The sequence below is a fragment of the Bison bison genome, unplaced genomic scaffold, assembly GCF_000754665.1.
Source record: "Bison bison bison isolate TAMUID 2011002044 unplaced genomic scaffold, Bison_UMD1.0 scf7180017864203, whole genome shotgun sequence".
Taxonomy (NCBI): Eukaryota; Metazoa; Chordata; class Mammalia; order Artiodactyla; family Bovidae; genus Bison; species Bison bison.
This window is the reverse complement of record NW_011494775.1, coordinates 762,929-782,323: the sequence shown is the minus strand read 5'-3', so window position 1 is coordinate 782,323 and position 19,395 is coordinate 762,929. Positions and strand designations below refer to the sequence as shown.

The 19,395-nt window shown below is 45.4% G+C and overlaps 1 protein-coding gene across 1 annotated transcript in view; it reads right to left on the bottom strand.

Annotated features, from left to right (window-relative positions):
* Positions 1-14,126: 14,126 nt before the first annotated feature.
* The window catches only part of GFRA3 (GDNF family receptor alpha 3), a 17,632-nt gene continuing 12,363 nt past the window's right edge, over positions 14,127-19,395 (bottom strand). The window contains exons 3-8 of the mRNA XM_010844437.1: positions 19,044-19,136; positions 17,470-17,782; positions 15,254-15,357; positions 14,952-15,086; positions 14,450-14,538; positions 14,127-14,237 (exon numbers count right to left, since the gene is read on the bottom strand). Coding sequence (XP_010842739.1) covers positions 14,148-14,237; positions 14,450-14,538; positions 14,952-15,086; positions 15,254-15,357; positions 17,470-17,782; positions 19,044-19,136 — 824 coding nt within the window. The 3' untranslated portion in view covers positions 14,127-14,147. The remainder of the gene's footprint in view (positions 14,238-14,449; positions 14,539-14,951; positions 15,087-15,253; positions 15,358-17,469; positions 17,783-19,043; positions 19,137-19,395) is intronic.

Here is a 19,395-nt window from a genome sequence, read left to right as displayed (position 1 = left end):
CTGAGCCACAGTCAGCTCCTGGTCTTGTTTTTGCTGACTCTATAGAGCTTCTCCATCTTTGGCTGCAAAGAATATAATCAATCTGATTTCGGTGTTGACCATCTGGTGATGTCCATGTATAGAGTCTTCTCTTGTGTTGTTGGAAGAGGGTGTTTGCTATGACCAGTGCATTTTCTTGGCAAAACTCTTTTAGTCTTTGCCCTGCTTCATTCCGTATTCCAAGGCCAAATTTGCCTGTTACTCCAGGTGTTTCTTGACTTCCTATTTTTGCATTCCAGTCCCCTATAATGAAAAGGACATCTTTTTTGGGTGTTAGTTCTAAAAGGTCTTGTAGGTCTTCATAGAACCATTCAACTTCAGCTTCTTCAGCGTTACTGGTTGGGGCATAGACTTGGATTACTGTGATATTGAATGGTTTGCCTGGGAAAGGAACAGAGATCATGCTGTCGTTTTTGAGATTGCATCCAAGTACTGCATTTCAGACTTTTTTGTTGACCATGATGGCTACTCCATTTCTTCTGAGGGATTCCTGCCCTCAGTAGTAGATATAATGGTCATCTGAGTTAAATTCACCCATTCCAGTCCATTTCAGTTCGCTGATTCCTAGAATGTCGACATTCACTCTTGCCATCTCTTGTTTGACCACTTCCAATTTGCCTTGATTCATGGACCTGACATTCCAGGTTCCTATGCAATATTGCTCTTTACAGCATCGGACCTTGCTTCTATCACCAGTCACACCCACAGCTGGGTATTGTTTTTGCTTTGGCTCCATCCCTTCATTCTTTCTGGAGTTATTTCTCCACTGATCTCCAGTAGCATATTGGGCACCTACCGACCTGGGGAGTTCCTCTTTCAGTATCCTATCATTTTGCCTTTTCATACTGTTCATGGGGTTCTCAAGGCAAGAATACTGAAGTGGTTTGCCATTCCCTTCTCCAGTGGACCACATTCTGTCAGATCTCTCCAATGACCCGCCCATCTTGGGTTGCCCCAGGGACATGGCTTAGTTTCGTTGAGTTAGACAAGGCTGTGGTCCTAGTGTGATTATATTGACTAGTTTTCTGTGAGTATGGTTTCAGTGTGTTTGCCCTCTGATGCCCTTTTGCAACACCTACCATCTTACTTGGGTTTCTTTTACCTTGGGTGTGGGGTATCTCTTCACGGCTGCTCCAGCGAAGTGCAGCCATTGCTCCTTACCTTGGACGAGGGGTATCTCCTCACCAGGAACCTGGGTCTATTTGACTCCAAATCCTGTGCTCTTAACTTCTAGGAGTAGGAGGCTTATGCTATTATGGAAAAAGCAGTTTTTCAGCTACTTATCTAGCTTAAAACCATAACCTTAAATATATTTGTAAGGTCAATAAACTTCTTTAAATTGCATTTACATCAGTGACTCATATGAGGCCCCAGCAACCTATGCAGTGATCAAGGCAGGCTCGAATGAAGTGCCTTGGCCAAGGGCACAGGTGGGATTCCCAGTCCCAGGCTCTAGGCTATGTTAGCTGAAGACCTGAACTACTGTCTATAGGATGGATGCATCAAGGGCAGTTTCTGGTCTCCTGGTTTTCCCTAGTCATTGCGAGTTGTATGGATTAAGAAGCTCCTTTCCCCAACTCCCACCCCCACATTTAAATACCCTTCCCTAGTAAACTTTGGCCTCTGTAGCTCCTTTGCAGGTAACAGGAGATGGTACCCACCACCAGCCTCCAAGTTTAGAAAGGAAAGCACAATAAGATTTCTGATCCATGGAGAAAACTGCCTCCTTTATACTTGGCTTCTTTTCCATTAAGATTGAAAGTTCCAAATCAATCAGGAGAAAATTGCCCTCGGGACCACTGAGCAGACATCTTTGCTCAAATCAGATGTTGGATGCATGTGTCAAAAGCACCTCACACCCTCATTCATTGCCAGCCAAATCTCTAGGGTGGTCCAATTGATTTAGAAGCATTCTCTCAGATCTAACATTCATTGCACACATCTTCTGTGTATTGCAGCTGCCAGGCCAGCCATCTGACTACTACTTCTCACTCACTGTTCCAATGGGCAAGGTTAATCTACTGTGCAATGAGAATGTGAGGGAATGAAAGACGGAGTCGCTGTCCTCCACGCTCCAGGATCACCAAGCTGAGAAAACTGAAGGTACTAAAAATTATCCAGGTTTTAAAGCTATCACTGAACATCCACCATGTACCAGGTGTTTGGCATACATAGTTCATTTAATCTTCAGAACAACTCTGGTAAGTAATCTTTGTTTATGGGTATAAACAATATTTTAGCTATGCAAAGTAGGACTTCCTTTTTTTTTTTTTTTAGAATTTCTTAAACACAATAAATTATAAATAGGCTTTATGAGTGGATAACCATCTCTAAAACTAATTTCTCTCACAAAAGGGACCTGGGACGAGCTCTCTGGGCAGGTCGTTAAATGGTTATCACTTTTAGTGCCCTGCCCCACTATCATCTTCCATTAAAAAAAAGAAACAAAAACTTTAAGTGCACTTCTGTGGTCAGACAGATCTGGATTCCAATCATGACTCTTAGAGTAATCAGGAAAATGAATTCACTCTTAAGTATTTCATACAGAGGGAATTTAATACAGACAATTTAATACTATTACCACTCACATAATAGAAGAACTAAGAAGCCAAACAGAAAAGTGAGGTGACCCAGAGATTAGCAAGAACAGGAAACTACTACCATCCCTGGTCTAGAGGCCAAAGGAAGGGGGACGGAGCCCAGAAGCTGCCAAGGCTGACAGCGTACTGGTTCCTCCTGTCCTCAGTCCCCTAATCCCGAGCCAGTGGCTCCCAAACAAAATTCAGCTGACAAGGAAGCCTGGGTAATGAAGCCTGCTGGCAGGGAAACCCATTTGTGACGTGGACTATCAGAAGGGGAGCAATGGATTTGAGTGTGAACAGGCAAAGAATGGGCCTACCGCCATGTTTATAAAATGATCAAATGTTTATAAAATGATCTCTATTTTACAGTGTTGTGAGAATTAAAGGAGCAAATCTGTGTGTTAACACAGTCCCTGGCACATACTTTGGAGGCAGCAGCAACTAATTTTCCCTTGACAGGAAAATAAGATTCAGGCAGAGAAGGTCATTTGCTCAAGGAAAGAGTATGTGCAGGGAACCCAATGAGCTGATACAGTGAGGAAACTGAGGCACAAGGAAATGAAGTGACAGGCCCAGTTTCCTCACTCTACAGCTCTCACTGGGTTGCTTTAGAGATCCACTCCATCTGCAAGTATTCACTAAGCACTTGCCATGTGCCAGGCTCTGTGAGTGCAGTTAAACAAGGCAGACCCTCACAGTCCCTGCCCTCCTGAAGCTGACAGTCTGGTTAGGGAAAGCACATTGATCAAAATGTTGTACAGAGCACCATGTAATCACGCTATGATAAAGGCCACGAAGAAGTCAGCACTGGGAGGGTGGGTTACACCATGGCCTGGCCTAGTTTGGGAAAGTCAACTTGGCTTCCTTATGATTAAAGTCATGGGAAGGCCCCTGGTGAGGAGGCAGCCACCTTGCCCCCAGCCTCCCCAGGGGAGGACATCCTGCATCCCACCTCTCGCAGGGGCTCCTGGCAGCCAAGGCTGGGGCACTGGCGCTTCCCAGCAAGGCACCGCATCCGGCTCGGGGCCGCCCAACTTGGATGTTGCAACTCCCGCGCTTGCCGCCCCGCGCCCAGGGCAGCCACAGATAGTGTGCTAATGCGTATTGAGTTTTGCTTGAATTCGGCCTGTGGCCCGCGCACAGAGCGCGGCAACAGCAATGCCAGAGCCTCTTAATTCCCTTTGCATCGATCCCACCGTTAATGACATAACCTTTCCCTCTAATTAACTGCCAACTGCATTAGGCGGCGCGCCTCTTCTGCACGCCGCCTGTGGCTTCCCCCTGCCGCGGAGCCCGGGGAAGAACCCGCGCCTGTTACCACCCTAACCAAACCGAGGGGCCTGGGAGGTGGGGGTGGTGGAGGTGGAGGGGGATAGTGTTTCAAGATTTGGACGTCCCTGCCATCCTTGAATGGCAAAAAACTTTTGCTGCTGTTTATGATGTTTGCTGCTGCTGCTGCTTCGCTTCAGTCGTGTCCGACTCTGTGCGACCCCATAGACGGCAGCCCACCAGGCTCCCCGGTCCCTGGGATTCTCCAGGCAAGAATACTGGAATGGGTTGCCATTTCCTTCTCCAATGCATGAAAGTGAAAAGTCAAAGTGAAGTCGCTCAGTCGCGACTCTTAGCAACCCCATGGACTGCAGCCCACCAGGCTCCTCCGTCCATGGGATTTTCCAGGCAAGAGTACTGGGGTGGGGTGCCATTGCTTATGTTGTTTACTGCATACTAACATTGTGTCATGCTTTAGCTTACAGATTCACTACCACGACCCAAGAAAGGGATAAAGTGGGGTCCGCAGGTGAAGGAACATAGGCAATAATCAACCAAGGATTGCAGCAAGCCAATGAGGGAGACGGGGCTCTACCGCTCTTACCCAAGCTTGTGTCCTTAGCTCCTAGGCTAGTTCCCTCTAACATGTAATATAGACAACATTAACATGAAATATACTAAATGTGAAGGGCTGAGCAGGTTGAATAACAGACACTCCATACATTTCAGTGGCAGGATAATTTATTGAAATGCTAATTTCTGTTTATTCTCTCTTGCCTCCCCTCTCTTGGCTGGCCATTTCAATCAGGTGGTCAGGTTTTGTGATTCCCTGGGCAGCAGAGACGGAGAAGGCAATGGCACCCCACTCCAGTACTCTTGCCTGGAAAATCCCATGGATGGAGGAGCCTGGAAGGCTGCAGTCCATGGGGTCACTGAGGGTCAGACACGACTGAGCGACTTCACCTTCACTTTTCACTTTTATGCATTGGAGAAGGAAATGGCAACCCACTCCAGTGTTCTTGCCTGGAGATCCCAGTGATGGGGAAGCCTGGTGGGCTGCCGTCTGTGGGGTCGCACAGAGTCGGACACGACTGAAGCGACGCAGCAGCAGCAGCAGCAGCAAGGCAGCAGAGAAAGCAGAGGCAGCTGCCTCTGGTCTCTTGTGAAACACAGGGGACCCAAAATTTGTATAATTTACAAAGGGTTTTTTCTCCTGCTCCCTCATGCAGGCACACACACAGTATATGCTGGAACCAGGGCAGGACTTCACCTCAGGTCATTTCTAAAATAGAAGTATTACCTTTAGCTCCATTAAGATACACTTTCTAAGCTCTACTACCTGCAAGTATGATATATTAATACTAAGGGTTTTGTGCCAATGGTATTCATCTGGGCAGGATCTGCTCACATGCATTTCAGATTACTGAAATGATCTATCACCCACTGTTCTCTCTTCATCTTGGTTTTTGTGCCTTTATTTTCATTTTGTGGTATTGTGCATTTGTATAAGCCACCTCAAATCTTTTCTGGGCTAAGGGAGAATATGAAAAAATATATTTAAAAATTAAACACATGAAGTCACAATGCAAGTTTCTGGCCTATACTGTCCACTTCCTGCAGGAGAAATCTGGATTTAACAAGTCCCTGACACCCAATACTAAAGTAACTATCAGATCAGTATATTCCCAGCCAGCCATTTCTTCTCCTTCTCTGACATCACTTTCTGACAATAGGGCCCATAATTCTTGTAGATCAAGAAACTGAAGCTTGGCAAAGTTAAGCAATTTGCTTGAAGTCATCTAGCTGTTAAGTAGTTCTGCTGAGATGCAAAGGGTAAATCCACTTTCCACTGTGCTCTTTTCACTACAACATGCTTCCACTGAACAGCTGGAGAGCTGCATTCCCTAAGACACTCTTCACATGTAATTCCTGAAGAATTAAGTGTATTTGATTTGGCCTAAGAGGGGGTGCATTTCTGTGCTCCATCACTACATCTCTCTCTCTTCCCCTATGTCAGGGAGGGGAATGGTGGGTAGGAAACCAGTCTGAATTAGATGGTCTCTTTCAGAAGACACAAGGAGGCTTTGTGATGGAGGCTCTTAAAGGGCACAGGCAGAATATGCCTGGGGCAAAGCTGGGAAATGAGGCAAGTCTCCTAAATGCCAGACCCACCACTACTGAGAGGGAGGCATGAGATAGGGAGAAATGAGACTGCCTCTCTTCTGACATCCCATAATTTGCTATGTTCATCTCTCAGGTTTTCCTGCCTTCCTAAAGAACACTTCTACTGCCCTTTTCTATCTGTTGAGCTTCTCTTTATTCTTTGAGGTTCTACTCAAATGTTGCCTCCTCCATGAAACACCACCCACCGCCCGCCACAATGAATGAACTGCCTCTTCCTCAAAAGCCTCACAGACCCTAGATCACACGTACTTTTATAGCAAGCACAAATTCTGCTTAAAAGATACTTGCCAGTGATTAGCTATGTGACCTTGGGCAATAATTCATTTCTGGACATCTGTTTCTCCATCTGTAAAATGGGGATAATAGTGTCTGCCTTAGAGAGATATGAGGAAATTTAAACTGTATTACACATGTGAGACAAAGACAAAATATTAACTACATATATTCATGGTGTAAATCTCTCCTCTGAGCTTCATGGAGAGAAGAGATTGTGTGGAGATGGCTGCTGCTTTGTATAATAGAGAGAGACAGATAGGGGGAAAGGATTTCGGTTTTGCTGTGTGTTTTTTTTTTTTTTTTCAAAAGATTGTACAATAATTATTTAAATTTTTTCAAATATTATGGATGCCAGATCATACCATGTGGAGACAAGCCCATAAGGCAACCTAGCTTTAAAAAAATACACATGCAAAACTCTAAGTGCAATGTTCAACACATATCAAGTGCTCAAATAATGATGTCTCTGTAGTTTGTCTCCATCACAAAATTTGTCTTCATTTCTACATGCGCCTATTGCCTGCCATACCTAGTCCACAGTAGGTACAGCAGGAAGAAGCCTCCATGGGAACCCCAAAGCCAACCAAAGTCTGGGAAGACCAGACTCTTGAAATGAATGCCCTGACACTGCAGTTGACTACAGCAACTGGAAGATCATGGGTGTGGGGGTTGGGAAGGGTGGGGAGTGGTTATTAGCTGGTATCCCTCTGTAGGGGACAGGTTATCCCTTCCTGCTTTTCACTGTTCCAGGCCAGACACAGTGTCACTTTATCTGTTCACCCATACAGTGATGACCTCTGTGCCCTTGGATGTCACCAAGGGGTCAAGAAGCCATGGGGCTCCCTATGACCAGAGATGCCAAGCATGCCAAGCCAGAACTCTGCACACCAGTTCCCCAAGACTCCTTCCTGCTTCATAGGGTCTGGCTTTCACAACAGCAGCTCTGCAATTGGGTGTGTCCCCAGAGGAGAACCCTCCCCTAGGACAGTGGGATGTGGAGTGAGTGACAGGAAGACCTGAGAGCACCTCCCCTCAAATAATTCCAGTCACAGCAGACATCTTGTCATACTCCCTTTCCAGCCTGCATTTGCACACTCTGATTTTTGGGGTCCCCTTTCCCCAATTTCTACCTGATAAACCCTATTCATTCAAGATCCAGTCCAAATACCTTCTCTTTGAGGAAGTCATGTTTATAGCCTAAAAGAGCTCTCTGACCCCACGCTCCCCATCATGGCCTCTGTTGAAATTTAGGTAGTGGGATCTCACCCCAACAAACCTGATCACTGGATCAAAGATTGCACCTGGGAGTCAGGGAGATTGAGGTTTGAATCCTGGATCAGACACATGTTAGCCCTGTAACCTTGGACAAGTTGCTTAGCTTTGCTACAATGCCCTTGTAAAACAAGGAAAATAAAAGAGGATACTTCTGAAAAGTAAATCAGATAATGCTCTTTAAGCCATTAGCCTGGTGCTTTGCACACATTAAACTCTTAATAAATGTTAGTTATTATTATTGTCTTTGTCTCTCCTCCACCCCCACAGCTCCCACAGTATGTCAGATAAGGCCTTGACCAGCTCAGCATCTGAGGATGGAACTTTATTGGACCAAGTCTCCCATATGAATGGGCTTCCTCCTGAGAGAAGCAGAGGTGCTGAAAGAGTAGGGAATTTTTGAGAACCCGAGATTCCATGAGAGGAATGAGAGTGAGAGGCTTGACTGTCAATAAGACGCTGAAGACGCTGAAGTTGAACGGTTCTATGAAGACCTACAAGACTGTTTAGAACTAAAACCCAAAAAAGATGTCCCTTTCATTATAGGGGACTGGAATGCAAAAGTAGGAAGTCAAGAAACACCTGGGGTAACAGGCAAATTTGGCCTTGGAATACGGAATGAAGCAGGGCAAAGACTAAAAGAGTTTTGCCAAGAGAACACACTGGTCATAGCAAACACCCTCTTCCAACAACACAAGAGAAGACTCTACACATGGACATCACCAGATGGTCAACACCGAAGTCAGATTGATTATATTCTTTGCATGCAAAGATGGAGATGCTCTATAGAGTCAGCAAAAACAAGACCAGGAGCTGACTGTGGCTCAGATCATGAACTCCTTATTGCCAAATTCAGACTTAAATTGAAGAAAGTAGGGAAAACCACTAGACCATTCAGGTATGACCTAAATCACTGTATAATTATGATTATACAGTGGAAGTGAGAAATAGATTTAAGGGCCTAGATCTAATAGATAGAGTGCCTGATGAACTATGGAATGAGGTTCGTGACATTGTACAGGAGACAGGGATCAAGACCATCCCCATGGAAAAGAAATGCAAAAAAGCAAAATGGCTTTCTGGGGAGGCCTTGCAAATAGCTGTGAAAAGAAGAGAAGCAAAAAGCAAAGGAGAAAAGGAAAGACATAAGCAGCTGAATGCAGAGTTCCAAAGAATAGCAAGGAAAGATAAGAAAGCCTTCCTCAGCGATCAATGCAAAGAATTAAAGGAAAACAACAGAATGGGAAAGACTAGAGATCTCTTCAAGAAAATTAGAGATACCAAGGGAACATTTCATGCAAAGGTGGACTCAATAAAGGACAGAAATGGTATGGACCTAACAGAAGCAGAAGATATTAAGAAGAGGTGGCAAGAATACACAGAAGAACTGTACAAAAAAGATCTTCATGACCAAGATAATCACAATGCTGTGATCACTCACCTAGAGCCAGACATCCTGGAATGTGAAGTCAAGTGGGCCTTACAAAGCATCACTAGGAACAAAGCTAGTGGAGGGGATGGAATTCCAGGAGCTATTTCAAATTCTGAAAGATGATGCTGTGAAAGTGCTGCTCTCAATATGCCAGCAAATTTGGAAAACTCAGCAGTGGCCACAGGACTGGACAAGGTCAGTTTTCATTCCAATCTCAAAGAAAGGCAATGCCAAAGAATGCTCAAACTACCGCACAATTGCACTCATCTCACACGACAGAGGACAAAATGGCTGGATGGCATCACCAACTCAATGGACATGAGTTTGGGTGAACTCCGGGAGTTGGTGATGGACAGGGAGGCCTGGAGTGCTGCAATTCATGAGGTCACAAAGAGTCGGACATGACTAAGTGAACTGAACTGAACACACACTAGTAAAGTAATGCTCAAAATTCTCCAAGCCAAGCTTCAGCAATACATGAACCGTGAACTTCCAGATGTTCAAGCTGGTTTTAGAAAAGGCAGAGGAACCAGAGATCAAATTGCCAACATCTGCTGAATCATGGAAAAAGCAAGAGAGTTCCAGAAAAACATCTATTTCTGTTCTATTGACTATGCCAAAGCCTTTGACTGTGGGGATCACAATAAACTGTAGAAAATTCTGAAAGAGATGAGAATACCAGACCACCTGACCTGCCTCTTGAGAAACCTATATGCAGGTTAGGAAGCAACAGTTAGAACTGGACATGGAACAACAGACTGGTTCCAAATTGGAAATAAGATGGGATATAGAAGCACAAATGGAGGGTTATCAACCAAAGAAGTAGCAATGCTTCTGTTGGGGAGGAAAACCCTTTTCTTCTACTCTCTTATGGTCAGTAATTGGAGGCTTTTGAATTAAGCTAACAAAAGACGTATTAACAAGAGATAAGGTACAGTTTTTATTAATATTTACCTACATGGGAGTTTACAGAAAAGAAGTGAAACTTGTATAAGACTTGAGATTAGACTAGGGGCCTTATGTACCCTTTTAACAAAGGATAGAGAGTTTGGGCCCCAGGGAACAATAAATTGTGCAGAAGAGACTAAGAAATATGTGGGGGAAACTTATTGGAAGTAACGGCTATTTTCGTAAGGTCTGTTTGTGCAAGCTTATCTTGGTGTTGACTCCCCGTCTTCATTTATGCCCTTTCAGGCAGGTAAGGGGAAGACAAAGACCTTGTTGTTGGTTCTTAATTGCCTTCAGATCAAAATAATACTTATGCCAAAATGGCATATTTTAGAGTGGCATATTCTGATCTCCTTCACTTTGCTTTACTCTTCAACTGTCAGGACCAGAAAGATAGCAAGCTCCACAGTAGCAAAGCCTCCTTCTGCAGCCATAAAGAATCTCCATCTAGCTCTCAGTATGGTTCTCAGACCCAAAGGAGCCACAGCATTGGGCCTCTGTCCCTAACTCCCATCCTTCAGGGCATCCAAGAAGGAAGCTCAAAGAAGATACTCCTACACCAGGAAGGAAGCCACAAAAAAAGTAAAGTTAGACCTTGGGTGATTAAAATCTACCTCAAGTCCCTGCCAAGTGTCTATGCTCTTGGGGTCTTGCTGAGACACATTGCTTCTCTGAGAACTGCTTTTGGCTAAGAGGGCTGCTGCTGCTAAGTCGCCTCAGTCGTGTCCGACTCTGTGTGACCCCATAGACGGCAGCCTACCAGGCTCCCCCGTCCCTGAAATTCTCCAGGCAAGAACACTGGAGTGGGTTGCCATTTCTTTCTCCAATGCATGAAAGTGAAAAGTGAAAGTGAAGTCGCTTAGTCATGTCCGACTCCTAGCAACCCCATGGACTGCAGCCCACCAGGCTCCTCCATCCATGGGATTTTCCAGGCAAGAGTACTGGAGTGGGGTGCCATTGCCTTCTGGGACCCTGTAATTACTTTAGTTGCATGTGAGTCTGTGTTTTTTTTACCCAGCTGATAGGCCTGGGATGGACCCTCAACCTAGGAAAGCCAATCTAAAACCTGTGCACAGTCATATTTTTCATGAATTTGGAACTGGGATAGGTCATTTGGTTGAAGATGCTGGCCCTTGAAGGTCATGCAAACGAAGTAGGTCTGTAGAGAGAATGAAGTAGATGGCCCAAAATGTCTACGTCTTCAACAGTTGGAGCTGAAGACTGGCTCCTGACTTTTTAGTTTCAGTCTTGCCAAGGTCCAGCTGAACTTCCTGGAGTTAGGTTGCATGACATTCCCTTTTTACTAAGTAATTTTAATGTTTCTGTTATGTGCGTGCATGCTCAGTTGCTAAGCCCTGTTGGACTCTGTGACCCCATGGACTATAGCCTGCCAGGATCCTCTGTCCATGGGATTTTTCAGGCAAGAATACTGGAGTGGGTTTCCATTTCCTCATCCAGGGGATCTTCCGTTACATGCAGCCAAAAGATCCTTGACTGAGACACTGTCTTTGACTCTACAACTGGTCCAAGGTCCCTCAGGGCCTGAGCTACAAACCCAGAGCTCTGGTTTCCATCCTGGAGTTGAGAGCTTGAATAGCCAATCTCCCAGAAGCAGCCCCACCCAGAATTCAGCCCCCAGTTGGAGGCAGAGCCAGCATCATCACCATGGCAGAGCCAGCCATGGTTCCAGGGCTGGGAGTGGAATACGTAGTACCCACAGATCCCCTCCCAGAAGTAATAATAGTAACAGCTGCCATTTATTGACCCTTCATCCCGTATCAGGCACTATGTTAAATGTTATAATTATTTCTAGTCTTCAAACAACCCTGTTAGTTCTAAATATTTTTACTATTATCTAACAAATATACATGGAGATCAAAATGAGCATAAAATTTTCATGCTTATAAGCTTTTATAGAAATAAGAAGCCAAAAACATTGCCAACCAAAACCATTTAAATTGATATAAACATTAGTTGATGTTGCTAATTCTTTTTAATGAAATTAAATTGCTAATGTATTTATTTAAAACAAAAGCAAAAGCAAAACTGCAACCCTTTAAGTACTCTTATTGGCATCCCTACTAGAGATGAGGAAATGGTGGTTCAGAGGGATAAAGAGTATTTCACAAGGTCAAACAGCTGAGTGTTACAATCAGCCAGGATAACTGAAAAGTCCCAAGTGCCTAAAGCCGAGGTCCAGTTGCCAAAGTCCTGGGCTGGGCTGCCCCTTCACCAAAATGCTAGCTCATGAAGAGGAAGGGACAGATCTTGAAAAATACAGCCTGGAACAGAGCAAGTACTTGCTAAGGTTTGCTGAATGAATACAAGATTGAATGGGTCAATTTCAAGATAGCTGTTTAAAAGACAATCTGCTCCACCCCAGCCACGCAGAGACCTGTAATTCAGCATTCTCTGCTTACCACTCCTGCCAGCAGACCTTCCCAACTCATTACCCAGAAACTAGTCTAATGGCATTAACCACCCTGGTCAGCCAGGATACCATTAAAAGCTTCAGTCCAGCCACTGTGCACCCCCACCCTGGGTCTTGGCTCTGGGCCCTAGGCTGGGAGAGTGGTCTGGTTGTTTACCAGAAATTTGGACCTTCTTCAGAGAAAAGTACAGATGACCTATTAGTCTAATTCAAGCACTTAGCAAGGAATGACTGTACCATTCAACTCCCCAGCCCCATGATAATGGAGCCAAAGCAAATAGAGAGGCCCTGATGGTTCAGAGATCTTCCTGGGAGGGGAGAAAGAGGAAAGTCCACCAGGTACCCCACTGAAGTGTACAGGATGGCAGGTTGGCTGGGCATTTCCTGGGGCAGGGGTATGTGGATACAAGAATGTTTAGAGTGGCTTCCCTATGTCACCCATTGCTCTGGAAGCTCTTCTGCACATACTACCCCCAGTCACCTCCTCGCTGCCTTAAAACTTGGCTCAGAGAAAAATGTGAAGACAAACAAATATCCATCAATACAGAACTGGTTAAATAAACTATGTATGTAGGAATATGCATTCATACAAGTCCATGTCACGGCAGCTGATGAAAAGGATGATGTATTTCAGGCTCTTCTCATGGATGTTGAAAGGGGTCTGTGACTTACACTTTGATAGGCAGTGCCTGATCTTACTTACAAAATATTATACATACCTATAGGTTCTCATGTGCACAGAAGTACAGGGAGTAGCAGATCCTAGGCAGCAGCTGGGACTAGTACCTGGTCCACAGCCTCACATATGTTACTTTTCTTCCAACTCCATGTCAAGTGTACAGGGAGGCTGAGAGTCTTGCCCAGGGTCACATAAAACCTGGTGGCAGGGTCACTGTGTCTCTTAGATAACCTGGCCTGTGCTCTTGTGTCTGTAACACCCCTCGTTCTATACAAATTCACAATGTGAGACAATGGGAAAACAGAAACGTTTTAAATCAAAATGTTTAATCATAATCCAAGAGGCTAAGGGGACTCTAGGACAGTAGCAGGAAGAAAGCAAGGCCCAAATGCTCCAGCTCCTGATGCTCAAGTGTTGTGTAGGATCCTGGGGCAGGGCTGGCAGTAGGTTCCCATCCCCCACTCAGAGGAGAAAACAAGGGATAGATAGGAGTCTTCCTCCAGCTTTCCTCACCATGAGGAATGTCTTTCCAGGTCACTTCAGAACACCCAAGTCTGCCTACCTGGAGAATGCAGCAGAGTGTGACTGATTTGTTAGAGCCTGAGTGATCCTGGGTGGGCAGGAGAAAGAAATAAGGCGAGAACCTGGGAGAGCTGGATACCACCAGATCATATGCTGAAGTCCTAAGAAGGGGCAGCCCAAGAAGAAGTGAAGGGAATGACCTTGGCAGTCCAGTGGTTAGGACTCTGAGTGCTCACTGGGAGGGTCTAGGTTCACTCCCTGGTCGGGGAACGAAAATCCCACTTGCCGTGTGGTACGGCCAAACAACAACAACAAAACAAAAAAAGAAGTGAAGGGCATGAGAACTCGGCTAGTCAGCTTCTACCATGACCTCATCTGGAGTTGACTGGACATAGGTCAGGGTTGCCACGTGGTAGACTGAACCTCCTTCCCGATGCTGTCCCTTCCTCACCCATTGCAGGCAGCAGGTCAGCTGGTGTGGTAGAAGGGAAGAGGGCCCCTGAGGAAGTCCAGCTACCAGAGACTCGAGAGCAGAATCAAGGTAAGAGTACAGGAGAAAAGAGTGGGCACCCAAGGCTGTGGCCTCAGAGCAGGGTTTTTGTTCTGTGGAAAAAATGAAATGGAGTCAGCTCCACCCTTTGCACCACCTCAGCTTCCATCAAGGCCTGTTCCCCTCCCCTGAGATGTCCATTAGAGGTCTACAGTCCTCATGACCAAAAGGAACTCACGCCACCCCCAGTCTCTTGTCCCCCTTGTCTGGGTTTCCCCCGATGGTCCAGAAAAGGCAGGAGGGGGTGTAACAGAGGAGCCCCTACCTGGCGTTCCATCACCGAAAAGGTAGAGGCTGCCCAGTCCTGGGAGAAGAGTTGGCTGTGAAAACGCATCTTAGCTGAAATGGCCTCCACTGAGGAGAGAAGGAAGACTGAGAGCAGGCAGATGTTGGAGATTTCTTAGGCTCCAAAAGATGGAAAGGAAATGTCTCAGGGACCCTGGCATATATGAGGGTGGGTGTGTGGCAGGTGGGAATGGGATATTATCTCATTCTGCTTGCTATTCCTTGAGCTGAAGAGTGTCCCTGGGGCTCAGACAGGTGAAAAGGCAGCTTGGCAGGGGCAGGAGGGTGGTCATTTAGGGAATGGGAGAAGGCAGAAAGGCCCAGGCTGGGGAGATGTACGCCTATGCTAAGGGCTGAGGAGGGGGTTGCTCCATCTGCAGGAGATGGATGGAACCAGTGTGGACCACAGAGCTGACCCCTTCCCTCTCCCGGGGTTGAGCTGAACCAGCCACAGGGACTGGGAGCAGGTGGCGCGCACTCACTAAGGCAGGGGTTGTGGGAGAAGGACTCTTCCAGCCGCTCACACTCCTCTTGCAGATTGCCACTGCCTCGGCAGGTGCAGCTTAAGGCAACACTGGCATTGATATTGCTGACAAAATTGGGAGTCAAAGCAGTCCCTATGGGGTGAAGAAAAGATTATCGGTGACTAAGCCAACCCCGCCTTCAGCTCCCATCCGTCTCCCACCTGTCTCAGGACCACTCCATCTGGGTTCAGTCTTGAGAGCATTTTCACCCGCCAGGCTGGCCAACCTGTTGGCTCCCTACCCACGTCCCCCAGCCTCACCAATCAGCCCCATGTATGCCCGCAGACATCTGGACTGCTCTGTTGCACAGGTCCCTAGGATGTCCATGGGATGGCAGTGGGTCTGAAAATCTGCCAGACGTGATCTGGAAAAAAGGAAATTTCAAGAGTCCCTGTTGACGGTCTGGCCTGCAGCCATCAACTTGCTGCCCCTTTAGCTGACATGCCTATCTTCATGCCAAATCCTCCTCTGCCTTTCAGAGCCTGAGCCATGGCCTCCTCCTGAGTGAGGCCTGCTCCTGTCACAGTCAAATATACTATCACCCCAGTCTCCACAGCATATCACTTTTAACTTGGGCTCCAAAATCCCTAATTATGAGACCTCAGGCAGTTTCTTTAACCTCAGTTTCCTTGACAGTAAATAGAGACGAAAATAGCACTACCTTGTGGATTTTTGTGAGGATGAAGTAAGAGCATTAAATGTACAGCATTTAATAGGGCCTGGTATTCAGTGAGTATTCAGTAAATGTTAGATATTATTATTTTAACACTCATCCTACAGTAGGTAAAGCTGGTTATCTTTAGGCAATGGAATTGTGAATATATTTTTCTATATATATTTGTGCAGTTTTCCTTACAAAAATGTAAGGAAAAAATGTAAGGCAAAAGCCTCGTGTTAGATCAGTGGTTTACTTCTCTGTCATCCCCATTCAAATGCAAACTCCTTGAAAGGAGGGACAATATCTTAGTCATCTAGCCCAGCACTTGTTAAGTGATTGTGATAGTAATAGTAACAGCTACCAGCATAACAACAGGCAGCAGAGCAGAGCCTTTAGGAGCAGACTCTAGGCCAGACTTCTTTCATTCTAAACTTCATTAACAAACCTGACTTACTATCTAGGGGTGAATTTGAGTAAGTTATTTATCCTTTCTCTGCTGTGGTTTCTTCATTTGTAAACTGAGGATGATAAAAAAAAATAACAACAATCTTACAGAGTTCTTGTGAATTTTAGATGAGTTACTAGATGTTAAGTACTTAAAACAGTACTTAGCCCATAGTAATTACTAGGTGTTAATATGTTAACTAAGAGCTTTTATTATGTAATATCTTACAGAAGAGGAAGTGGGACTCAAGAGAGGTGACTTGCCCAAGGTTACAGAGAACTAAGTGGTAGAACCAAGCTGCAACACAAAGTTGGTGTGACTCTGTCAACAAATATCACTTGAAAGGAGGATAACTTCAGTCTGATGAATGTTTGCATGAGAAGGTCAAAGTAAGCCAGATTAAAATTTTGCTTAAATTTTTATCAGACACCTTACAATTCTTCATGTTCTTTGATTTGGTAATGACATTTGTAGCAACACAACCTAAGCAATAATTAGATTTGTGCACAAAGATTAATAAACAACAGTAATATTTATTGCAGCATTATTTATAGCAGTAAAGAAAGCAACCTAAATATCTATAAACAGAGGAATTATTAAATAAAATATGGGGCATCTATAAAGTGAAATATAATGTACACAGTTAAAAAGTAAGTTGTTAAAAAAAAAAAAAAAAAGTAAGTTGTTAAAGGACAGTAAATGACAAAATAAGCACCATCATTTACTGAGTCCTTACTTAACTGCACCAGTAAGCTAACTCTCTACATAAATTACATAATTTAACTCTCACCAGAATCCCAAGAGGTCTGCATTATTATCCCAGTTTTTACAGAGGAGTAAGTGGAACCTTGGGTTAAGTGACAGAATTTTAAGTTAAGTGATAGATGCAAGGTCACACAGACAGGGATTTAAATTCACATATGTCTGACTTCAGAGCTTGTCTTCATCTCTATTCCATACTGCTTCCATCAGAAAATGCTCACCAGATACGTACCATAAGTGGAAGAAAAGCAAGATAAATATACTCTCAAAATGTCTGATTTTGTTTATCTGTAGAGAAAAAAGATTGGAAGGAAATGCTCTCCAAAGTATGTTAGATTAACTCCAGGTGATGGGTTTGGGGTGATATTTTAAGACACATTTATATTTTCTAAGGTTTTTACACTGTGTGTGTGTGTGTGTGTGTGTGTGTGTACACACACACACACTCACATTTACCCTTAGAAAAGTGTTTTAAAAGGTATCGAGAGTAGCTATGTGGTGAAATCAGTCCAGGATCCCTGGGCTAGGTTAGATTCAACCCTGCCCAGGAAGAAGCCTGGAAGGAGTGGCACCCACCCCGTTCACCAGCACCCACCACATAGCACCCGCACCTGCACAGCGGGTCGGATACACAGACGTGCCGAAGCTCCAGGCAGTTGGGGGCCTCCGAGGGCAGCGCGCAGCTGGGGGCAATGGTGTTGCGCCGGCGCTGCCCGCAGCCCTGATCGGTGGGCGCGCACGGGCACAGCAGCAGGCCCTGCGAGTGAGGCTCTGAGGCTTTCTCGAAGAAGGCGCGTAGCTGCCTTTGGCAAGTGTGGCGCTGGCAGCGGGACCCAGAGCACGCCTCCCCGTACGCTTTGCGCAGCCGGTCACACTTGTCATTAAGAGTGCACAGCATGGCGAACTTGAGGCAAAGGTCCGAGTCTGGGGGGAGAGGGGAAGCAAGTCAGCAGTCCTCTTTACAGACCTGCAGCCCAGCCTCTGATTTATCAAGGGCGGTAGTGGGAGGGCACTACCGTCAGGGAGGACTGCCCTGAAAAAGGCTTTGCCCATGAGCCTCCCCCATCCTGCTCCTCTGCTTGCCTAGGCTTTTGTTTGTTTGTTTGCTTTTAAGCCACATACATCTAACCGAATCCTTCTTACAATCCTATGCAATGAGTGAGATCCCATGGTGGAAACTGTAACAAGAGGCCCTACAACATTCTAAAGTACTTTCTGGGAAATTCCCTGGAAGTCCAGCAGTTAGGACGCCAGTCTTTCACTTCTGAGGGGTTCCATCTTTGGTGGGGGAACTAGGATCCCACAATCCTCCTGGTGTGGAAAAGTATACTTTCTGAACTGTCCACAACAGATGCAACCGAATTCTACTTAGGATTTCAGTTCTGTATCTGTATTCTGTCCATCTTTCTTTGATTGATGCATGCATAAAAAAACCCATACTCTGAGTCTTGGGAAATCATGGTGATACTTCTATTAACAGAATATTTCAGCAGTCAGAACAGAGTAACTGGAATAGGTTATTCCAGATTCCTTGTAACCTAGAGTTTCTAATATATAAATTTCTATACTTTTCTCTCAAAATTCTAATATGAAGAACTGACTGTACAACAAATCTCACATCTCTCTCAAAAAGAGAGTGCAAGTGTGTCTTCCTCTCCAATTAACACAACAGCCTCACTTTCTTAAAAAACATGCATCATAGTCCTTGCCAGACAGATGGCTCCCCACCCTGAATCACTCCTGAGGAGTCACACTCTCTCTCACCATTCCCTGCCCAACACCTCGCCCATCCCATTAGAATGGTTGAAAACAAGCAATTTCCTGGTCTTCAGGGACCACAAGCTACTTTCCTGGCTGCCTCGAATTAGGGTAAATACTCCATTTCAGCACATTTTTTCCCTGGGACTGCTGCCACTCCCTTCTAACCCTTTGTAGAGATCCACCCTTTGGAAGCTAGAAGCTCTAACAGGCTCTCTTTGATTATCTCCTTAATAACTATTGCTTTTTGTTGATTTGTGAGACTAGATTATGCCCCATAGCTCAGACTCTCACCATGACAGGGCTTCTTTAGTCACCTGGCAGTCTAGAACTCTCCCCTCTTATTACCCAGCTGTGTTCCCCACCAGCCACCCTTCCCGCAGAGTCTAGGCCCTCCCATACCCCAGCCCTAGCTGGCCCTGCATACCTGGTATGAGCATGTTCAGTTTGCTGAGATTCATTTTCCAGGGTTTTCTGGTCACTGTGTCTTCATAGGGAGAGACATCCAGCTCATAGTCACCTAGAGACAAGGTAGGATGCATCAGAATCCTGAGGACTGGGCTGGGGATGAGAGTAGGAGGAGCTGAAGCTCCTGGGGAAAAGGCAAAGGCACAATCTCTACCCAAATAGCTGCATCCTGGGCGGAGGAGAGGAAAAAAAATGGGGCCATAAAGGTACAGGCTAGGCTTGATGAATAAACCGGGTTTAATGGTAAGAATAATAAAGCTACTATTTGTTGTGCACACTGTATACTGGGCACTATGGTATTATATATATAT